At 39.5% G+C, this 21,161-nt stretch overlaps 1 protein-coding gene across 4 annotated transcripts; it reads left to right on the top strand.

Moving 5' to 3' along the window:
• Window positions 1-4,514: 4,514 nt before the first annotated feature.
• BTNL2 (butyrophilin like 2) lies at window positions 4,515-20,528 on the top strand. Of its 4 annotated transcripts, none has more exons than XM_054569167.1 (9): window positions 4,515-4,784; window positions 7,505-7,588; window positions 9,172-9,522; window positions 11,170-11,451; window positions 12,467-12,487; window positions 16,435-16,775; window positions 17,802-18,063; window positions 18,792-18,887; window positions 19,475-20,528. In XM_054569167.1, the coding sequence occupies exons 2-9, from the start codon at window positions 7,510-7,512 to the stop codon at window positions 19,633-19,635; spliced, it is 1,593 nt and encodes a 530-aa protein (XP_054425142.1). In that variant the 5' UTR covers window positions 4,515-4,784; window positions 7,505-7,509; the 3' UTR covers window positions 19,636-20,528. The 4 variants fall into 4 exon arrangements, with proteins under 4 accessions (XP_054425142.1, XP_054425141.1, XP_054425143.1 ...); XM_054569166.1 differs by having other exon boundaries at window positions 16,435-16,782; window positions 17,782-18,063; XM_054569168.1 differs by having other exon boundaries at window positions 16,435-16,782; window positions 19,475-19,605.
• Window positions 20,529-21,161: the final 633 nt, after the last annotated feature.

Raw genomic sequence — 21,161 nt, 5'->3', positions numbered from 1 at the left:
AACAGCATATTTTGGATTCTGAGGTTGCTTTTGAACTATGAAACTCTTAAGGTAGAAGAAAGGTGAGAAATAGGTCAGAGGATTGTAATTTTCACTAAAATTCTTTTTAGTACATTTTTTTCCCTCACCAATTAAAAAATACTACTAATAACAGATATCATATTAAATCTTACTATTTTATTCACTAGATAATAATTGTATTTTATTATTCTGAGGAATCTGAATTTTAAAGAAATTTAGTCTTTTGGTCAAGTTTTGAAAGTGGAAACTGGTCATCTAAATCTAGCCTCTAACTCTGTAGCAGTAATTATATATAGAGTCCAAGAGTGAGTCCACTCAGAACACTGAAGCCCCTTCAGCCAGAATGCGGCCTCAGGTAGGGCTGACAGTTGTCTTGTCTTGTTAAATGTGTTTATGTGTAAGTATTTCAAAGGTTCTCATGAAACATCTTTCCTGTTTTTTTCCTAACACATAGTAAAAGTGGGACTAAGCTTCCCTCTTGTGGTCAATGAATTTAATTCTTTTATTATGGATTTATTTCTAGTTTTATTTATTTTTTATTACAGTTGGCATACAATATCATATTTGTTTCAAGGGCACAACATAATTATTAGACATTCATGTAACTCATGAAGTAATCACGCCAATAATCTAGTACCCACCAGATACCATACATAAAATTACAATATTATTGACTATATTCCCTATGATGTGCTTTACATCCCCACGACTATTTTTGTAATTGCCTATTTGTACTTCTCAGTCCCTTCGCCATTTTCACCCAGCGCTCTCATCCCCCTCCCATATGGTAACCATCAGTTTGTTCTCTGTATCTACAACTTTGTTTCTGTTGTCTTTGTTCATTTTGTTGTTTAGATTCCACATATAAGTGAAATCATATGGCATTTGTCCTCCTCTGTTTGACTTATTTCAATTAGCACAATATCCTCTAGGTCCGTGTTGCTGAAAATGGCAAGATTTCATTCCTTTTATGGCTGAGTAATATTTCATTGTACCACATAATCTTTATCCATTCATCTGTAGGGGGACACTCAGGTTGCTTCCATATCTTGGCTATTGCAAATAATGCTGCGATGAATATAAGGGTGCGTATATCTTTTGAATTAGTATTTTGAATTTCTTTGGATAAATACCCAGAAGTGGAATTGCTGGGTCATATTATAGTCCTAATTTTAATTTTTTGAGGAACCTCTATACTGTTTTTCATAGTATAAAAACAGGTTGTCCCAATCTGTGTTCTCACCAATAGTGCACAAGGCTTACCTTTACTCCACGTCCTCACCAACACCTTTTTGTTGATTTATTGATGATTGCCATTCTGTCAGAGGTGAGGTGATATCTCATTATGGTTTTGATAGTCATTTCCCTGATAATTAATGATGTTGAACATCTTTTCACATGTCTGTTGGGATATGTATGTCTTCTTTGGAAAAATGTCTGTTTGGGTCCTATGCTAATTTTTAAATCAGACTATTTTTTTATGTTAATTTGTATGAGTTCCTTATATAGTTTGAGTATTAACCCCTTGTAAGATATATCATTGGTGAATATCTCCTCCCATTCAATAAGTTGTTTCTTCCTTTTGGGTATGGTTTCATGTACTGTGAAAAATCTTTTTAGTTTGATGTAGTTCCATTTGTGCATTTTTTCTTTTGTTTCTCTTGCCTGGAGAGATGTATTCAAAAAATGTTGCTAAAAGCAATGTCAAAGAGTTTCTTGCTTGTGTTTTCTTCTAGAGGTTTTATGATTTCAGGTTTTAAATTTAGGTCTTTAATTCCTTTTGAGTTTACTTTTATATATAGTGTAAAAAAGTATTCTGGTTTCTTTTTGTTGTTGTTGTTGTTTTTGCAGGTATCTATTCAGTTTTTCCAATACCATTTATTGAATAGACGGCCTTTATTCCATTGTATATTCTTACCTCCACTGTCACAGATTAATTAACCACATAGTTGTGAGTTTATTCCTGGGCTCTCTATTCTGTTCCATTTATCTGTGTGTCTGTTTTTATCCCATATTGTTGCTGAATTAAATAGGGTTCTTTAATGGTATCACAAGACACACATTTCAAGCATACATGCATAAAACAAATTTGAAGTGTAGTAGCAAGATTTTCTGGAGCAAAAACAAAGGACTGATGTCTCATCCACCAACAGGTGGCCCAGCTCTATTTTGCTGGGGAAGAAGTCCTGAGCCTGGTAAGCACAAGTGTCCATCAGGTAGGTCAGGACCCAGAACTGCAACGTCATCACCTTGGGCCCTGGTAGTCCAGCGCAGCCTCTGTTCCAGGCTGCGCTTCCCTGTGTCTCGTTTCCCCATCTGCATGCCAAGGCATGATGGTGCCCAGGCCATGACTGGCGCTGCACTCAGGCCCACATGGCTGCTGCAGAGAGAGAGCACGCAAAACCCTTTCTTGTTAAGCTTCCCTGTATTTTCTTGGGCTTAGGAGAAAGCAGGCTTTCTTTCAAATGCACCAGTCTCCTTCCTAAGTTTTCACAGGCTTGTGCTGGGTGCTCCCTCTATTCTATCCTTTCCTGGATCCACCAGGTTTTGTGTCATTTTACAATCGGATCCTTTTCCCAGATTTTCCCACACTAGACTCCTACCCTGTAAGTTTGCTATTTTGTCTTCTATTGTTCATACACCCAGCAAAGGAATCTCCCTACTGTTTTATTCCATTTTGTAAATGTACCACAGTTTTTTAATGTATCCACTTACTGATGGGCACTTAGGCTGTTTCCAGAACTTGACTATTGTAAATAACTCTGCTATGAACATTGGGGTGCATAAGTTCTTTTGAATTGGTGTTTCAAGATTCTTAGAGTATAATCCCAGCAGTGGAATTGCTAGGTCAAAAGGCAGTTCCATTTTTAGTTTTTTGAGGAAATTCCATACTGTTTTCCACAGTTGCACCAGTCTACATTCCCACTGACAGTGTGCTAGGGCTCCCTTTTCTCCACAACCTTGCCAGCACTTGTTGCTTGTTGACTTATTTATGATGGACATTATGACCAGGGTGAAGTGGTAGCTCACTGAGGGGTTTTTTTTCAGTATATATTTCATTGATTATGCTATTCCAGTTGTCCCATTTTTTTCTTCCCCTTTATTCCCCTCCACCCTGTACTGCCCCTACCCCCAGCATTCCCCCACCTCTTAGTTCATGTCCATGGCTCATACATATAAGTTCTTTGGCTTCTCCATTTCTTATACTATTCTTAATCTCCCCCTGCCTATTTTGTACCTGCTATTTATGCTGCTTATTCCCTGTACCTTTTCCCCCATTCTTTCCCCTTCCCTTCCCTTATGATCTCCATTTCTATGATTCTATTCCTGTTCTATTTGTTTGTTTAGTTTGTTTTTGTTTGGTTTTTTAGTTTCAGATGTTGATAGTTGTGAGTTTGTTGTCCTTCTAGGGTTCAAAATTTTTGATCTTCTTCTTTTTCTTAGATAAGTCCCTGTAACATTTCTTATGATAAGAGCTTGGTGATGATGAACTCCTTTAACTTGACCTTATCTGGGAAGCACTTTGCCTGCCCTTCCATTCTAAATGATAGCTTTGCTGGATAGAGTAATCTTGGATGGAGGTCCTTGTCTTTCATGACTTTGAATACTTCTTGCCAGCCCCATCTTGCTTGTAAGGTTCCTTTTGAGAAATCAGCTGATAGTCTTATGGGAACTCCTTAGTAGGTAACTGTCTCCTTTTCTCTTGCTGCTTTTAAGATTGTCTCCTTATCTTTAATCTTGGGTAATGTAATTATGATGTGCCTTGGTGTGTGCTTCCTTGGGTCCATCTTCTTTGGGACTCTCTGAGCTTCCTGGATCTCCTGGAAGTCTATTTCTTTGACCAGATTAAGGAAGTTTTCCTTCATTATTTTTTCAAATAAGTTTTCAATTTCTTGCTCTTCCTTTTCTCCTTCTGGCACCCCTATGATTCAGATGTTGGAATGTTTAAAGTTGTCCCAGAAGTTCCTAAGCCTCCCCTCATTTTTTTGAATTCTTGTTTCTTCATTCGGTTCTGGTTGAATGTTTATCTCTTCTTCTTGCTCCCAATTGTTGATTTTAGTCCTGATTTTCTTCCCTTTACTGTTGGTTCCCTGTATATTTTTTTATTTCACTTTGTGTAGCTTTCACTTTTTCCTCCATTTTGTCACCATTCTCAAGCAATTCAGGAGCATCCAGATTACCAGAGTTTTGAACTGTGCATCTGATAGATTGGCTATCTCTGCATTGCTTAGTTCTATTTTTGGAGCTTCCATCTGTTCTTTCATTTAGGCCATATTTCTTTGTCTTAGCACGCCTCTTACATTGGAAGGGGCAGGGCCTTGGGTATTCGCCAGGGCAGGGCGAGCCAAATCACTGCGTTTTGACACTGTGTGTCGGGGAGGGGTCCAAGAGGGAACGATGCTGCTTGCTTGGCTCTCTGCTGGCTTTTAGTCACTTCCGCCGCTATCAAAACTAAACTCAGTCAAAGTCCACTCGTTGTCAGTTTCACTTTTCAGAGGACAGCAGTGGTGGGAGGAACACACTATTCTGATTAGAAACTGACTTTCAGAACGGGCCTTGGGGACTTGGCTCTCCCTTCAGCGTCGGTGAGGCAGCATATATCTTCCCTCACTGAAGCTAGGGGACCAGGGTCACCTCCACCCCATCTGGCTGTGCCAGAGCTCTCAGCCTTTGGACACTGGCTGTGTGGATGAAGGGTCCACCTGAGCTCCAGTGAGAACACCCACCAGCCCAGTTTCCTCCTGAAGGAGAGAGGGAGAGAGGTAAGTGGTTTGCAGAGTCCCAGTGGAGGACACTAAACAAAGTGGGGAAGTCGATTAAGATGAGGAAGTAGGACATGTAGACAGTGAGCATCTGCCTGGGCAACTGTCACCTGTTAGAATGCTTCCCACTTGTATTCTATGCTCCTCCTCCACTTCATATTTTTCAAAGCACTTATGTGAGTCTCACAATATTGCTGTGAAGCAACTGGGTGAGGGAGGGCACAAGATCAACACTCAGAAAACCAGGATCACATTGATCATTTTCATACATGATGTGTGTTTGTGTCTCTGAGCCTTGGTTGCCTTGTCTGTCACATGCTGATGATACAGCTGCAAAATGTGAGGAATAGTCATCTCCATCAAAGAGGAAATTCTTCAGTCACAGAAGGAAACACAAGGTCACCTTGTCTCTTAGAACTTTGCTTTGTCACTATAAAAATGTGTTGTTTTTAACATGTGATAAGCTGTATCTATTTTTAAGTTACATAGATATATAAACTCCAAACTTAATTAACTGATTTAATCCTCACCAGATAATTACTGTGGTTACTTAGCATTTTAAATTTAAGTACTAAGAGTTTTTGGTGGGTTTTTTTTTTTGTTTTGTTTTGTTTTTTTAAAAAAATAACCCTCTAGTGACACCTGACATGTGGTAATTTTGTATCTTTCCTTGGTGTGAATTTTAATACCGTATGAACAGACCTTGATATTCAGAATTGTCATTCACCTAATTCCTAAGCATAAACCAGCACTTATCACAGCAGCTTAACACTTGTACTTCACCAAAAAGATAAGTGAAACATGGGTTTTCATAATTTGGTGACACGTATACATGTTAGAACATGTCTCTTGACAATATCAAAGTTGACCATATTTAACATCAATGGCAGTTTTAGAAGATTCATGGCCTACATTCAAATGGTAAAATAGAGATGTCAAAAAGCTTACAATTAAAATGTTATAATTTAAATTTACAATTTAAGTCCAGTTAGTTATTTATGTATAAAAAATGTGCCAAAGATTTTCATCATGTGGACAGAAGATGATTTACAGCAATGTTTTTCCTTGGCACTACTTGATAATTTTGGGCTGTTCAGATTTCCTGTGCTTTGTGGGATGGTTATCAACATCCCAGCTATCACCTATTAGATGTTTCTTCCCTCAGGGTGACAACCAACAATATCTACAGACATTGCCAAGTGTCCTCCAAGGTCAAAGTCGCCCTCTTCCCCATTGGGAACCCTGGTCCAAGGCAGTACTTCTGCTCCTTTATACTCATGCACAAATCTCTGTCTGAGCACCAGTGAAGGTTAAGATGTATTTTCACAACTTTCTTCAAAAGCCTCATTGATTTAGGCAAATTTTTGCTAGAGTGCATTTGTAGGTTCCCCTGCTGCTTTAATGTAACAGACCTAAAGGTACACAACCTATAAACTTGTTTGTAGCAAGCGTGGGTCCTTCTCAGATCATACAACCAGCCATGGTTCTTGGCGTGGGCTTTGTGGGCTCTCTTTGCCCTTTCTCAGAGAATGAGAAATTCTGCTTGTAGAGAATGTTTCTGCTTATCTCAAGGGGCATCCAGGAGGCATCAGCAATTTCCTTCAGTCTCTGGGGAGTAACACATACATGGTAAAGAAGCTCAGTCTCATTTTCCTGTACATATTTTAGGACTCTGTCAGATCTAGGCATTGTGACTGGGCTTATATCATTTTCCTTAGAGATATTTTGATGACAGTAAGCGTCACTTAAAAAATCAAAGTCGTAATAGAGTAAAATAATCTCCTAAACCATGTGATTCAGGTGACTGTGGATTTCCCTGCCCTGTTAAAATCTTGCTGGCATTAGTTTCTGGGGAAAGAGAAATAGCAACTGACTTATCATTGCTCCTGAGCACATTCATCTAGTTGATGTGAAGCAAGTCTTTTTAGAGTAAGTCTTAGACTTCTTTCATTCTCAATTTTTTAGTTTTCAAAATGAAAGCAAGTATTCTGTTTTGTTCTGGTAGCTTTAAAACATTTTCACTGCTGAAAAAAAAAACATTTCTGCAATGCAGGTTTAGCAGGCATGCTGAGTTTGCCCATTTCTGCTGGTTGGGCTATTTCTTTTATTTATTCCTATGCCTCTTCAAAATGATACTGAAAGGCCATTTAGGGTTGCTCCCTTGGTCACCTCTTTGTGCAGCACCATTTCCACTCCTTTCTTTTGTTTTCCAAGGCGTCCCTTTGCCTCTGGCTTCTCCCCAGGCACTGACGAGGGCTTCCTGGAAGCAGCATAAGGGTCAGAGCTCTCCTGCTCCTTCCTCTACATCTAGGAATCTCTAGTGATGAAGGGATTTGCAGGAGGGCTAGGAGGAGGGCGAGAAAAAAATATTTGACTTCTGCTTTATGAAGTCTGCATGCTCAGAATTGATGTAACTAAGGAGTTTTTTTTTTAATATGTAAACAATATTGTCCCTTTAGCCCATGAAAACTTTTCATTTCAATCAGAGATCTCCCTTTAGGCCTAAACATTAAGTTTAGTACCACACATTGGCGAAGGGATCAGAAATGCTCAATGACTGTGAGAAGTGGAGCCAAGTCCATTTCACTGTTTGCTCATGGAGGGGTGGATGTTGATGTCTTGTTATGACTGCATAATCACTGGGAACGATGGAATGGTCAATACATCAGTGTTGCTGCCTCACTTAGGTACAGTCATGTTTTCTCTTGGGTTTGCTCCAGGGAGGATGGTGGATTTTCCGGGATACAGCCTGTCTGGTGCAGTTGCCTCCTTCTTCTTCATACTGCTCACCATGAAGCAGTCAGGTAGGATGCCCTCCCCTGCTCCACTGTAAACCCGAATGTCCCAGAGACCCAGTCTGGGTGCAGAGGTTTAATTCAAAAGAGTAGTATACTATCAAGAGTGGGGACTAGGAGCTCAAACATCTGTGCTCCAAAAAGAGCCCCTCCACTTCCAGCTGTGTTATCTTTGGACAGTTGCTTGAGTAGCGCCTGCCTTAGTTTCCTCATCTTTATAATAAAAATAACAACATACCTACATCTCATAGGTTAGCATGAGCTTTAAGATTAAATGAGGCTTTACATGGAAAATACTTGAATCCACCTGGAGCACATTAAAGCATTCATTAATTCTCTTGCTTCTGTGCAGGACAGCACTTTGGGGGCTAGAATAATGCTTTGTACCATATATTAAATAGCATAAAAACACTTGGGAATGTAAAGCTAGCAGGAGGGACTTCTAGTAAGTGAACTTGGAAATCTTAGTAGCTGAATTTCTTTGGTCAAAATATTGTCCTCTGAGGAAGGATTATGAAAATTCAGTGTCAGTGGTAGTATCCAAGCCCAAAGGAAAATGCAGCGTGTCAAAGTGGGAAGCACACAGGACACAGCATCAGAAGCCATGGACTCCAGACAGGGTGCACCACGAAGTATGTGAAGGGGTGAGGCTCCCTCCCCTCTGGGGAATGCATTTAGTTCATCTGTGAAAGCAGTCAACCAGATGGTATGACCAGTTCTAGCTCTGTAATTAGAGTCCATCAGTGAAGAATGAAAACAGACTCCACTTGAGTTCTATAGCAACCTTTCGAACAGCATCTACTTGATATTGAACAAGTAAGCAAGGTGGGATTCCTTCTGAGGAGGATTGGATCTGCACAAAATCATCACAGCATTTTTGGCTGAAAAAGATATGTGTGGCATATGAAATTATTAAACATAACAACAAACAGAATTATTAAATATCTTTTCAATTTGCAGATAACAATGAAGAAATCAGACAAAACTCAAAATCTGATTGGAAGGCTGAAACTCTCTAGACAAATCACTTCCCTTAATTGCCAGAAAATGTCCTTGGAAAAAACTGCCTTGTACAATAGCCCAAGTAACAGGAACCCCGCTTGCTCCAGGCCAAAAAGGAAAGGGAGAGCAAGAGCAACCCTGAAAAGCTGAAAAACCTTTTGAATAAATTTATTGCCTAAATTTTAAGAAAACTAATAGCAATGTCAGTCATTAACAATATAAAGAAAAATCACTAAAATACATCACTGTAAAGTAGAAATAATAAATGAAATTCCCAATGAAAACATGGCTTTATGCATTAACTTGAGAATAAAAACAGCCCAGAAATGATAGTTTTAGTATCTTAAAGATGAAGAAATTGAGATTAGAAATCTCATATCTCACTGAAAATAATGTATTTGCCCCCAGATCACATAGCTGGTGACAGACTTGGCCCAGGCACTCATGTTTTTGAACTGCGTGTTATTTTCAGTACACAAAATTGTCTCTGTAACAGCCAAATTTGTGAATCACCAGGTTGAGCCATCCAAAGCAAGCTTATTAATCTTCCAGTTGGCCTTCCCTGGTACCTCTTTTTCATTCTTTTGTAGTTGACTTTAGAGTGATTGGTCCTGCTCACCCCATCCTGGCCAGGGTGGGGGAAGATGCCCAGCTAACATGTCAGCTCCTCCCCAAGAGAACCGCGGTGCACATGGAGGTGAGGTGGTACCGCTGGGAGCCAAGTGCGGACGTGCTGTTTGTATACCGGGATGGAGCTGAGGTGACCGAGATGCAGACGGAGGACTACAGGGGCCGAGTGCAGTGGGTAGAGGATGACCTTGCTGAGGGAACTGTAGCTCTGAAGATGTACAACATCAGACCATCCGATGATGGGCAATACTGGTGCAGTTTCCAAGAGGGGAACTCTCGTGGAGAAACCAGCTTGCTGATCAAAGTAGCAGGTAAACATCTGGGAAAAAACATAGGATCTTGGAAGGAAAAGTCTATTAATTTGTGGTAAATTTATTACCAGTTAAAGAACTCTCTTCAATCATCAAGGCAATTCCTAGTGCCCAATCATCCAGCTGGATTCATCCAAGAGCAAGTAGTTCTGAAATCTCTAAAGCTCACATAAGCAATATTCCCAAATATAACTTATATGGTTTTGACTATTCTTGACCATTATCATAAATCCACGACATGGGGTCATTAGCAAGTTTGTTGAGACAAGAATTTGTGCCACATAGGCTGATGTGTAAGGGCAAGTCCATCACTAAGTGAGTCTGTCTGACTGCCCAGCATCTGTATTGCAATGCAATTGATTGTTCTCTACCTAACATCAAATATGCAGTAACTGAGATGTGAACACTTTGTCCCTTGTGTAATGCCTTCAGTTAGAAAGCTAGTGATGGGGCTAAAGTGGTTAAGAACTTTATGCTTCTGTGGAGATTATCATATATACTTGTGTTCAATGAGTTGGGGACTCACTGTGGATGGCAGGTTCTGCATGTCGGTTTTGTATTAGCAAAGTAGGAAGAAGGGAAGAAAGGGATCCCTGAAGAAAGGATCTGTTTTAAGTAAGAACAAATATCTGAACAGTATAAATGATCAGATGGTTCCCTGGTAGGAATAACTCCTTCACATACTGAGAGGAAACTCAGGCAAATAGTTCTGTGGAGACAAAGAAGTATCTTGCTGATACTGCTTACTTTTTACTTCTCCATGAGGCTGTTTCCTAATATATTTTTTTAAACACTCATATTATTGTTATTATATTCAAAGTTATTTAAGATGGATGAAAGAATCCATGTGTTCCTGAGGCGTGGAGTGGAGGGGGTGGGGCACATATTAAGGCATTTCACTGTCAGGGTCATTTGAAAATAAACCATACATTTTTTCAAGCCTTTAGTGGAAGGAACAATAGAGACAGCATTGCCATTTAGGGAAAGTATGGTCTCCTTTGTTTAGGTTTGAGAGCCGTGTTGATGAGAAAGATCTTCAACATTGTATAAAACTAGGATTCTCAAACACGTTTTTCCACTGAGTGGAATATTTAGATACAGGAACTCCTCACGGAGCGTCTCATTATACATGCCCTGGGTATCTAATAAAGGTCCCAAGATCACAACCACCAAGAAAAAGAATAGAAAGAATAGTCCCCATGGAGGTGATGCCTGACTTTATATTAAATATCCTGTTTAAATTGGAGTGAAGATATCATCCAAAATGTCAGGCAAAGTGCCTGACACAATAATATTAAGATGAAAAAGGCAGTTTGTGGCATGGGTGGGTTCATGAGTAAATTATAACACATCTTTGTTTATAGTACTAGAGACATAAACCACATGTCATAGGTCCTTTTTTCTTATTATCCTGTCTGGATCCAAAGAAAAATATTGCTCATCAGCTAAAATTTAAAGATCAGACTCAGGAACAAATACAGTGTATGGAAACTCCAATTTGAATGGAAGGAAGATCTGGGCATGGTCTTTGCTCCCCAGATCTCTCAACTTCTAATCTCTCCCCAGAGCAATGTCACTGGGATCTCAGTCTGTATGATTTGTGCCTCCACAGGCTCTGAGCCTCAGGGCTATGTCCTCCCTCCATAGGTCTGGGGTCTGCCCCTCACATCCACATGGAGGGATCTGAGGAAGGTGAAATCCAGCTTGTTTGCACTGCAGAAGGCTGGTTCCCAGAGCCCCAGGTTTATTGGGAAGACATTAGGGGACAGAAGCTGCTGACTTTCTCTGAGTATCATATCCAAGATGAAGATGGCTTGTTCTATGTGGAAGCCACGCTCATGGTCAGGAACGCCCCTGCAGAGGCTGTGTCCTGTTTCATCCACAACCCCATCCTCAACGAGGAGAAGGGCTCAGTCATCTCCATCCCAGGTCAGTGCTCTGCCTCTAGGACCATGATGCTTAGATTAGCAGGATGGGTCCAGAGACTGTTCCGCAGCACCTAATAGTTTCTTAACCAAGAAAATTATCTACATTTAGTAATTTGTATTAAAAACTATAAAACACTTATGACTGAAAATATATACACTGTATTTTGATTGAATAGCTATTGTTAATGGTATTATAATTATTTCCAAGTTCAAGATTTTCTTTACTCACAAGTATGCATGACATTGTAAAGGAAATAAAGCTACATTCTTTCAACTGTAATGTTTTCTTATGAGGTATTGTGCTGATTACTTCTGGGAACTTATCATATAAAAATAATCAAAGATGGAGACAACTATTTACACAATGGGATCCTTATTGTAGCTTCATTGATAAAGAGCAGCAAAAGCAATCCAGTACAACAGTGGAGTGTTAAGAGTTTTATGTTACTATTTATTATAGCATTGATGAAAAAGTATTTTCAAAAAAATTTAATGGTTGAAAAATATCCTCATGATGGAGTATTTAATGATAAAGATTATAACTATCTATCTATCTATAGGCATTTCCAATCATGTAAAGATTCTTTTTTTGATACCACATACATTTAGATATAAGGATATAAGTATATAGTTATACTTACTATAAATGGATATTGAAAAATTGAACTAATGTTGTATGTTAATGTTAAAATGAGCTATACACATACATGTTTTATTTCTCAGTTTGGAATTATAGGTGATAATTTTCTATGCTCATGTATTTTATACTTTCCATACATTTATAAAAAGAATATGTATTATGAGATGGTAGAACTGAGAACATTTTGTTGTGCAGAGAAAAGGAAAAACAGCTGAGCCACCAGCTGGAAAAGAATATTTTTCTGTGTTTTATTTCTTTTACATGAATCCAGATTTCCAATAAAATATAGGACTTGCTTTTATTTTTGTGAGATATTTTATTCCTTTCCCTTAGAACAAATTGCTTACCTAATATGTTGTTCTCATTCTTTTTCCAGAAAAACTCCAGAATGAGCTTGGTAAGTAGCAATGCCGCACCAGGGTGGGTCAACCTCTGTGCTGCCTGGAGAGAGACAGGCTCCCAGGCAAAACTGCTCAGCTACTGAGATGCCGTGGGATCACCGTGAGAACTGCAGGCTTGACTCTCCCAAGTCCTACCTTCAGTTAGTACCAGAGGGAACTGGCAAAGTGCAGGACTCCACATCCTTCTTTAGGCACATTTGCACTGTACCGCCTGTCACTTCCAGTGTTTACGGGAAGCTAAATGAGCCTCAGATGGACACCAGTAAGGGGCAGAGACATAGTCTGTGCTTGCTGGGCAGGAGGAAAGGGGGCCACCGTGGGAATGTGTAGAGATGGCACAGTACAGCTGGTGGGGTGGCCCCTGTAAAACATTTTTAGTGTGAGTGATGGAAGTATCATAGTGACAACTGGAAGTCACCACCTCCACCCACTGGCTCTGCTATGGTTTCTGCAACTGCTCCTCACCCCGGTGCTCCTAACCTCTTCACTCCTGGGAGGTTGCTTTCCCAGACCACCCTGGGACCCTGTGCTGCCTGGAATGGTGATTTTTTGATTGTTTGTTTGTTTGTTTGTTTGTTTTTCTCTTTTACTTAATAGTTGGATTGCAGGTATTTTACTGTACCTAACGTAAATAGTTTAAAAATAACCAGTTTATATTTGAAACTCTTTTGATTTCTTCTTTGCCTCCTTTCCATCTTCCTCGTTTCTGTGACCTCTTCTCCCAGCCCATGACCACCAGCCTGAGACCCGCCCAGGTGCATATAAACTTGCATCACTCTTTTCTCTTCCATCAATACTCTGCGCTCCCTCAAGTCACCTGTTACAGGAATGTGTGTGTACGTGCACCTGTGTGCACATTCGATGACCTTAAGCGCGCATCCTAGCCCGTGTAGGAGTTTTTGAGGAATATCAGGGTGGCAAACAATCTCCAATATCTTCCAGAGTTTAATGTAACACTTTTGACCCCATTGGACCATAAAAATAAAGGGAAGGGCCTTAAGAAGTTCAAAGGTAACTCCGCAATCTGAGGAGAGCTACACACCTGTGACTCTTACCTTCCAAGTTGGATCCCTTTCTGTCTGGGGCAACATCTGCTCACAATCAGACAGAAATCTTAACCAGCAGAGCTTGTTAGTTACAGATCAGAAAGCCACGCCAGGGAATGGGGCAGGTTGACACATGTCTCTATCTTTAGAAAGATTGTAGGTGAAGAGTCATTCCTCTGAGTTATCTGAACCAACTTGACATGTTCACTGGAGTCCCAGCACACAAAATGCAATCCATCGTTGTGTTGCTCCTAAGTTGTGCTCACCTTCTGCGACATGCTAAAATAAGATGTGCAGATGGAGGTTCCCTAAGCTCCCCATCAGGAGGGGTTCAAGGGCTATGCCCTCGGGTGTTCTAAGGGTGTGTTGTGACTGAAGAGGTAGGAGCTTCTCAGCAGCCTCTGTGTTACTCTTGGGAATGAGAGCTCAGAGGCAAAGGGCTGCTGGCAAACTGAGCTCTTGGGAGTCCTGAGACTGAAATTCCAGTTCCCACTCTGGCAAATAGTGTTACTGGTTTAGAAAAATAATGACTAATTCTTTGAAATATCCATTATATGCCAGGCATTATGCTCAGTGCTTTACAGAAATTTTTTTCTTATGATAATTATAAAGATTAATAGATTTATCCTCATTTTACTGTTGGGAAACAATCTTAGAGACATATATACTTTGCCAAAAAACAAAAATTGTGATGTTTGCTTTCTAATCTATGTCTGACTTACAAGTGCAAGTTCTTAATAATTTATGTGTGATTTAAGTAAATCATTAGTCCCTATTTTTCTCATCTTTAAAATGAACATGTTGAATTTAATCTTTAATATGTCAGGTTCTAAAAATGTTCATAACATAATATAGTATTATATAATATAATTTAGCATATTTGGGGAATGAGATAGCCCACTTAATCAAATATACATGATGATGATGAAATTATCAGGTGTCAAGGAATTAGTGTACAAGTCCTTATACTTCGCACTCCAGAAAAGATTTAACTTTTCAGTGGGTGTTCAGGAGACATTTCAGGAGAATACATCCAATACTCAAATATGAGCACAAATTGTGTGTGAGGCTGTGTACAAAACACTATAGAACAGATTGCGTAGGGTCATTCTCAAAGAGCTCTTATTCTAGTAGAACATCAGTTATTAACAAAGAGGGCTACAGGATTTTTCCAAGTACTTTAAACTTTATTTTCACTTGAATTCTGGAAAAATAGAGGTTTCATATGTCTATAACACACCTAATTAATTAATCCCCAAACACTTATTTTGCTTTCTTTGGTTTCTATTAAATTCAATTAGAGCGCTTAACTACTCTGTGCCTGTCCGGGTGTTGAGTTTGACATACACCATGGGTCACAAATGGGGGAAGAATCCTCACATGGGTAACAGAGCTAAGGAAACAGTCTGTTTTACTAAGTAATTTACTTTAAGACACATGGATGGAGAAATAGCAGCAAAATAAACCCTAAATAATTTTTTATTTTAAAAATTATAAAGCATAGTTGGTATACAACCTTATACTGGTTTTATTAGTTTCAGGTGTACAATAGAGTGATTTGACATTTATACCTTACAATGTGATCACTTCACTACTTCCAGGAATTATTTGTTCATTTTTATGACCCTTATATTCAGTTTTAGATTTTAACAGATACATATGGAATAGAGATAGTATTGTTTTAGGTACAATTGAAGGACAAAGCAAAAAAAATGCTAGAAATAGCTGGGAATGAACTTTTAGGTAGAATAGAAGAAAATAATCTGAAAAGTAGAATTGTGTTGACAGCGAGTTTTCTGTCGAGAAGCACCTAGCAAATTTCGAATAATTACATAATGAGGTCATTTTGCCTTTGGTTACTAACTCCCATTCAGATAATATGCAAATTTATGTCTGTATTCCTACTATAAATGATCATAAATGTATGCATTCTGACCATCTGGTAGAAAAGGATGATTCTCAATTTAGAATAGAAGAAATTGGACTTGGCCGTGGCCGTGGGGAGCTGGAGGTGTGACAGAGCTTGGACCCAGGAAAGCCTTCAAATTCCTCCATTCTCCATAATGGGAAGAGCAGATCTGTCTATCCATCATTGTGTTGCGTTCTGTTTTGCCAGCCTCCCCAATTCTTGATCTTATTTATCTTAAAATCATCTGGGAACATTGAACCTGGTGTGTGTTTAGAGCCCCGTGTTTGTGGGACCTTAGGGAACTGAGAAGTGATGGCTGGATCTGACTTATAAGGTATTACAAAATCAAACCAGGGGAAGAATTCTTCACATTTCATTACTAAAGATACACAGGAACTCATTTTCATCACCTTCCCGTCATCAAGGCAGGAGGTAGGATTTTCTCCAATGCCCTCGGGTCTCACAGCCTACATATCTCTGCTCATACTTCATGGTCATCCATAGAGCTTTATATAGATTATTTTGTTTAACTCCAGAACAACCTTAAGATTTTGATAGTGATATATTTGTTTTATAGTTTAAGAAACTGAGGCATACACTGGTAATAGTTGCTTTAGTTCATGCAGAGTTTAAGCGATAAAGTATTAACTTTATTCTAAGAATTTTAATTGCAAAATTATTTTATTGGGCTGTAATATGAGTACTATTATAGTTAGGGGCAGGTGAGAGTTCTGTTATTGATTTTTTTAGGCTGACACACAAGACAAGACGATTCTGCATTGAACAGGGGCACTCCCTATCCTGATTACACCAAACTTACCGCTCTCCAAAGGATGACCTTGTCAAGGACAAAAGATGTCCTTGAGCTTTGAGCTACCCCTAGATGCTGGTGGGTTGTAAATCCCACTTGAGATGTTCATGCTGGTAACAGTATTTGCTCCATTCTGAGTCTTTCATTGTGTTTTTGTCTGCTGTGTTTATTTACTAGCTTCCTTAAAAGTGATTGGACCTTCCCAGCCTCTTCTTGTCAGAGTGGGAGAAGACATACAATTAACCTGTTACCTGTCCCCCAAGGCTAATGCACAGAGCATGGAGGTGAGGTGGGTCCGATCCCACCGCTACCCTGCTGTTTATGTGTATATGGATGGGGACCATGTGTCGAAAGAACAGATGGCAGAATATAAAGGGAGGACAGCATTGGTGACTGATGCCCTCAGCGAGGGAAGACTGACCCTGCACATACGCAACACCAGCATTTCAGATGACGGGCAGTACCGGTGCCTTTTTGAAAAAGACGGTGTCTACCAGGAGAGCAGTTTGGATCTGAAGGTAGTAGGTATGGATTGCAAAGAGACGTTTTGGTTCTTACTGCCTTGACATGGTAGTTCTGGAAAATCTTCCTGGGTCTGATATTTTTTAAATGCCCATTCACTCATCAGATTTATATTCAACCCTCTGATGTGCAGTATCTACTGCTGTAGATACTTAAAGTCCACAAACTCAAATAAACCGATTTAATGTTTGGCTACAGAATTTGTACCCTTCCCAGGATATCCACAGTGACCACCTATTTTGTGGAATATGAGAATTTTACTCTATAGCTTTACACAGGACTATTTCCCAGAATGTTATTAAAACTCTGGGAAATGTGTAGTTACTAGGAAATGTAATGTTTTGAAGACTAAACTAGATTCACATTTAAACAAAAATAATAAATATTTACAAAATGGGCAGGAAGGAAGAGGACAGACAAAATTTTTCCCTGCCTCATATTTTGCCACTGTCTATATTTGTGAATGACAATTGGTTTTCCAAGGCTAGCAAATGCTATCGAAGACAGAGGCCAACATCTTGTATACTCTACTTGGTTCTCTCATTGATTTTGTGTCTAAATTAATGAATACCTTTAGGTAATAGCCAAAGGAGCACCTGTGGAGAAGTTAAGTGGACACCATCATTTTCTGCCATTGGACGTACTTACAAGATTTCAATCCTGGAGACTATTCTCCGATTCACTTACTTACTTCCTGGCCATATCATTTATGCCTTGGTCAACACCATTTTGTTCTCAGGTATAGAAAAAAAAGATTAGATTTGAAATTGATTGTATCCCTTAATCTCTCCCAGGGTGATCTTAGAAATATTTTTTTTTTAAAGAGCCAATAAAACAAAACAAAAGCCTCTCTAGCCGGTCTCATCCCAAAGTGGAGTCTAATTGCTCCGTGTGCCTCACTCTGCCCCCAGGCCTCTGAATCTCCCTTTCCTCAGAGACTTCACTGACCAAATTGCCACTTGCAGAAATTGGAGGTTTTGTATCTTGATCTCTCTTCCCCAGGGCTGGGTTCTTCTCCGCAGATCACCATGGAGGAGCTGAAGGATGGAGAAATGCAGCTGATGTGCAGCTCAGAAGGGTGGTTCCCGCAGCCCCGTGTGCAGTGGAGGGACATGGAAGGAATGACAGTTCCATCATTTTCCGAGGTCCTGACTCAAGGCAGCCATGGGCTGTTCCATGTGGAGACATTTCTGTTGGTCCCGAACAGTTCTGTTGTGAACTTGACATGCTCCATCAGCAACCCCCTTCTTGGAGAGGAGAAAATGGCAACTTTTTCTTCCTCAGGTTGGTGATTCATGTGTTCCTCTCAGCTTTGGGAAATAAATATGAAGACAAACCATGACTTTTCTTTTCTCATGGTGGATTTTATTTTGGATTAAGAGCTAATTGTCCTTAACACTGCCTTCACGGCTATGGATTGGATAATATTATCCTTTACCACCTTCGTTTTTCCAGTGATTGTGGTAATATAACTGGAAAACAGAGGAAAGAGAAATGCATGTGTGAATGTGTGTATGAATGTGTGTGTGAGAGTGTGTATTTTGGTGTGAATGAGTGCTTGTGTGATTTTATGTGTGTGTCTCTGTATGAGTGTGAGTTGTGCATATGTATATAACTGTGTATGAGTTTGTATGTGTATATGTGAGTGTGTGTGTGACTATTTGAATGTGGATGTGACTGTATGACTGCAAGTATGTGTATGAATGTGTTAGAGTGTGAATATATTTGTGTGCGTAACTATGTGTGTGTGTGTGAATATGTGTTTGAGTATGTGAGTGAGTATGTGTGTTATTGTGAGTGTGTCTGACTGTCTGCAAGGAGAAAACAATAAAGTTAGCATAAACTTCAAGTCTCTCTTCAGCTTCTGCAGAGCAGGGAGAAACAGACCAACCTCCTCCCTGAGGCCCAGTTCTCATCCTCCTCTCCAGTTCAGGAGATGTTCAAATATAATGGATTATCTTGAAATTTTCCTAGTTGCATAATTTAATGGGATTTGGGGGTTTTCATTTTAGATTTCAGGAAGACCTCTTCATGGAAGATCCTATTTATATTTGGATTGCTTCTTCTTGCAACTGTAGGCCTGATAAAGAGAAAGAGCTGTAGAAATGGTAAGTTAAGTAAACAGAGACTGTGGAATACACTTTGCAATGGGAACCCTACTGTGCACTTCCCTTAGAAATCACATGTGGCAGTCAGTTACTTTTCAGGAATCACATGTGTCAATGATTCACTGAACATTTAATAAGTGATGTAACAGTCTATGACTTACATTCCTGTAATCAGGATCTGCGCTGAATGAGATCAGTGTTTACAGTGATAATAGAAGCAAAGGGATTAAAAGACAATGATTTGATCTGCTAGTGCACATTCTCGAGTGATCTAGTTAAGGGAATGGATGAAAAATATAGAGTAGCCATCCTTGCTTTCAAGACTGAGCTGAGACAGCTGCGATTCTGTTGGCATGAAAATTTCACTGAGATCTTTAACTCTATGGTGACTTACTTACTAGTGATAAAAGACTTCTCAGGTATTGATAGAGAGGCTGTTTTCTGTGCTCTAGAAAGTTCTTCCATCTTAAATTTCTTATATGACTATAACTTTTGTTTGTCCATTTGGATATTAATTTCATGACATTACTATTTTTAATACTTCTATAGTATTGCTTATTATCAGAATTGATTTTCTTTATCTACAGTGAATGTGACACTGGATCCAAATGCAGCTCCCCGAGAACTGAATATTTCTGAGGGAAAGAAGAATGAGACCCATAGACTGTCATGTAACCAGACATCCCACAGAAATGTATCTGTCTGCTCCATGCTCCGGGTCCGGGGGCTCACATCAGGGAGGTGGTAGTGGGAGGTAGAGACTGAGGACAAGACAGGATGGGTTCTGGCTAAGGCCGAGGACAATACCATGATTCATTTCTGTGTCACCACAGAACAAGTTTGGGCAATGGGTGTCTATGGACATGAGTACCAGATGGTTACCGCTTCTCCAAGCCTTATATCCTGAAGATGGTTCCAGGACGGGTCAGAATCTCCCTTGACTATGTATTTGGACATGTCCTGTTTTATAACATGACTAAGTGATCTATCTTCACCTTCTCCCTCAGTTTTCTTCTCTGAAATTCTACACCTCCTCTTCATTCTTTGATCCCCTAATGTAGTTTCTCCTGACACCATTCCCTGAGATTCTGGACACCAGGATTAGATTCCAAGTCTCAGCTTTTTTTCTCTTTTTGCCTTGAAAGGGGACTCATGAGACCATCATACTAAATTAAGCGTGCTTTAATCTCACTCTCGTTTCAAATCTGACCTGGAGACTGATCCCTTCAGAGATCTAACTTACCCCAAGTTCTCTGATATTCTGCCTACTGATCACAGTCTGATATATGATGGCCAAAGACCCTTAGAAAATCCAATGGAAAATGCAATTTAGCCTAGAGAAGGGCATGCAAGGAATTATGCAGTGCTTGATTGGTTTCTTTAAAAAGAACACAATGAATTATTTAAGTAGCCATGAGAAAATGATAAATACATTTTAAAGAGAGTAAGAAAAAACATAGCCAAATTAACCGAGAAAAACCTATTGCTAATACATAATCTAGAAGTGTGGAATCCCTGCTCCAGGATTTTTCAGTAAGTTAACAGAAAATGTGAAGTAGAGACAATTTTTAGAAATTCTGGTCTAAGAGGAAATTTAACTTCATGTATATGAAACTGGGTGATGGGTACATGAGAGTTTATTCAACTAATCTGTATTTTTGTATATGTGTAAAATTTTCATAATAAAAAATTAAAAAAAGAAAATGTCAACTTTATTTTTAGAGCAAAATAAAACATATAATTTAAAATTAATAATTACAAAATAAACAAACATAAGCAATACATGTAACATGTAGTGAATTGAAGAGGGAAAGTTACATGTGGAAGAAGAAATAATGTGAAAAAAAGAATTACTTGGAAGGATCCAAGATGGCAGAGAAGTGAGTGGAAGTTACACTAACCCCCTCCAAGGACCAGTCTGGAATTACAACTAAATTGTGAAGAAATCACCTGGAACAAACAACTGAACAATAGCGAGAAAGAAACCTTATAACCATGGACAGACAGAGGAATCAGCTTCAGCACAATGTGACTTGTAGGGAGTGTGAAAGAGACATGAGAGGCCTGGCTGTGTGCCCACAGGCAGCAGCTGAAGACCAGGAGGGATATTTAAGTGGTCAGTTGGGTTCCCCTGAAAAGTGTGGGGTCTGAATTCCAAGCTGGGACACCAACTTAGAGCACCAGAGCCTGAAAAGTATACAGATAACATCCAGCTGTGAAAAGTGGCAAGGTTGCTCTCTGCCAGAGACAGATGAAGGCTGGAGATGCAAAGAG

This window comes from Pteronotus mesoamericanus, unplaced genomic scaffold (genome assembly GCF_021234165.1).
Source record: "Pteronotus mesoamericanus isolate MK-2021 breed Mesoamerican mustached bat unplaced genomic scaffold, CSHL_Meso_final contig_20, whole genome shotgun sequence".
NCBI classification, from domain to species: domain Eukaryota; kingdom Metazoa; phylum Chordata; class Mammalia; order Chiroptera; family Mormoopidae; genus Pteronotus; species Pteronotus mesoamericanus.
Note: the sequence above shows the minus strand (reverse complement) of the source record. Positions and strands in the feature narration are given on the sequence as shown.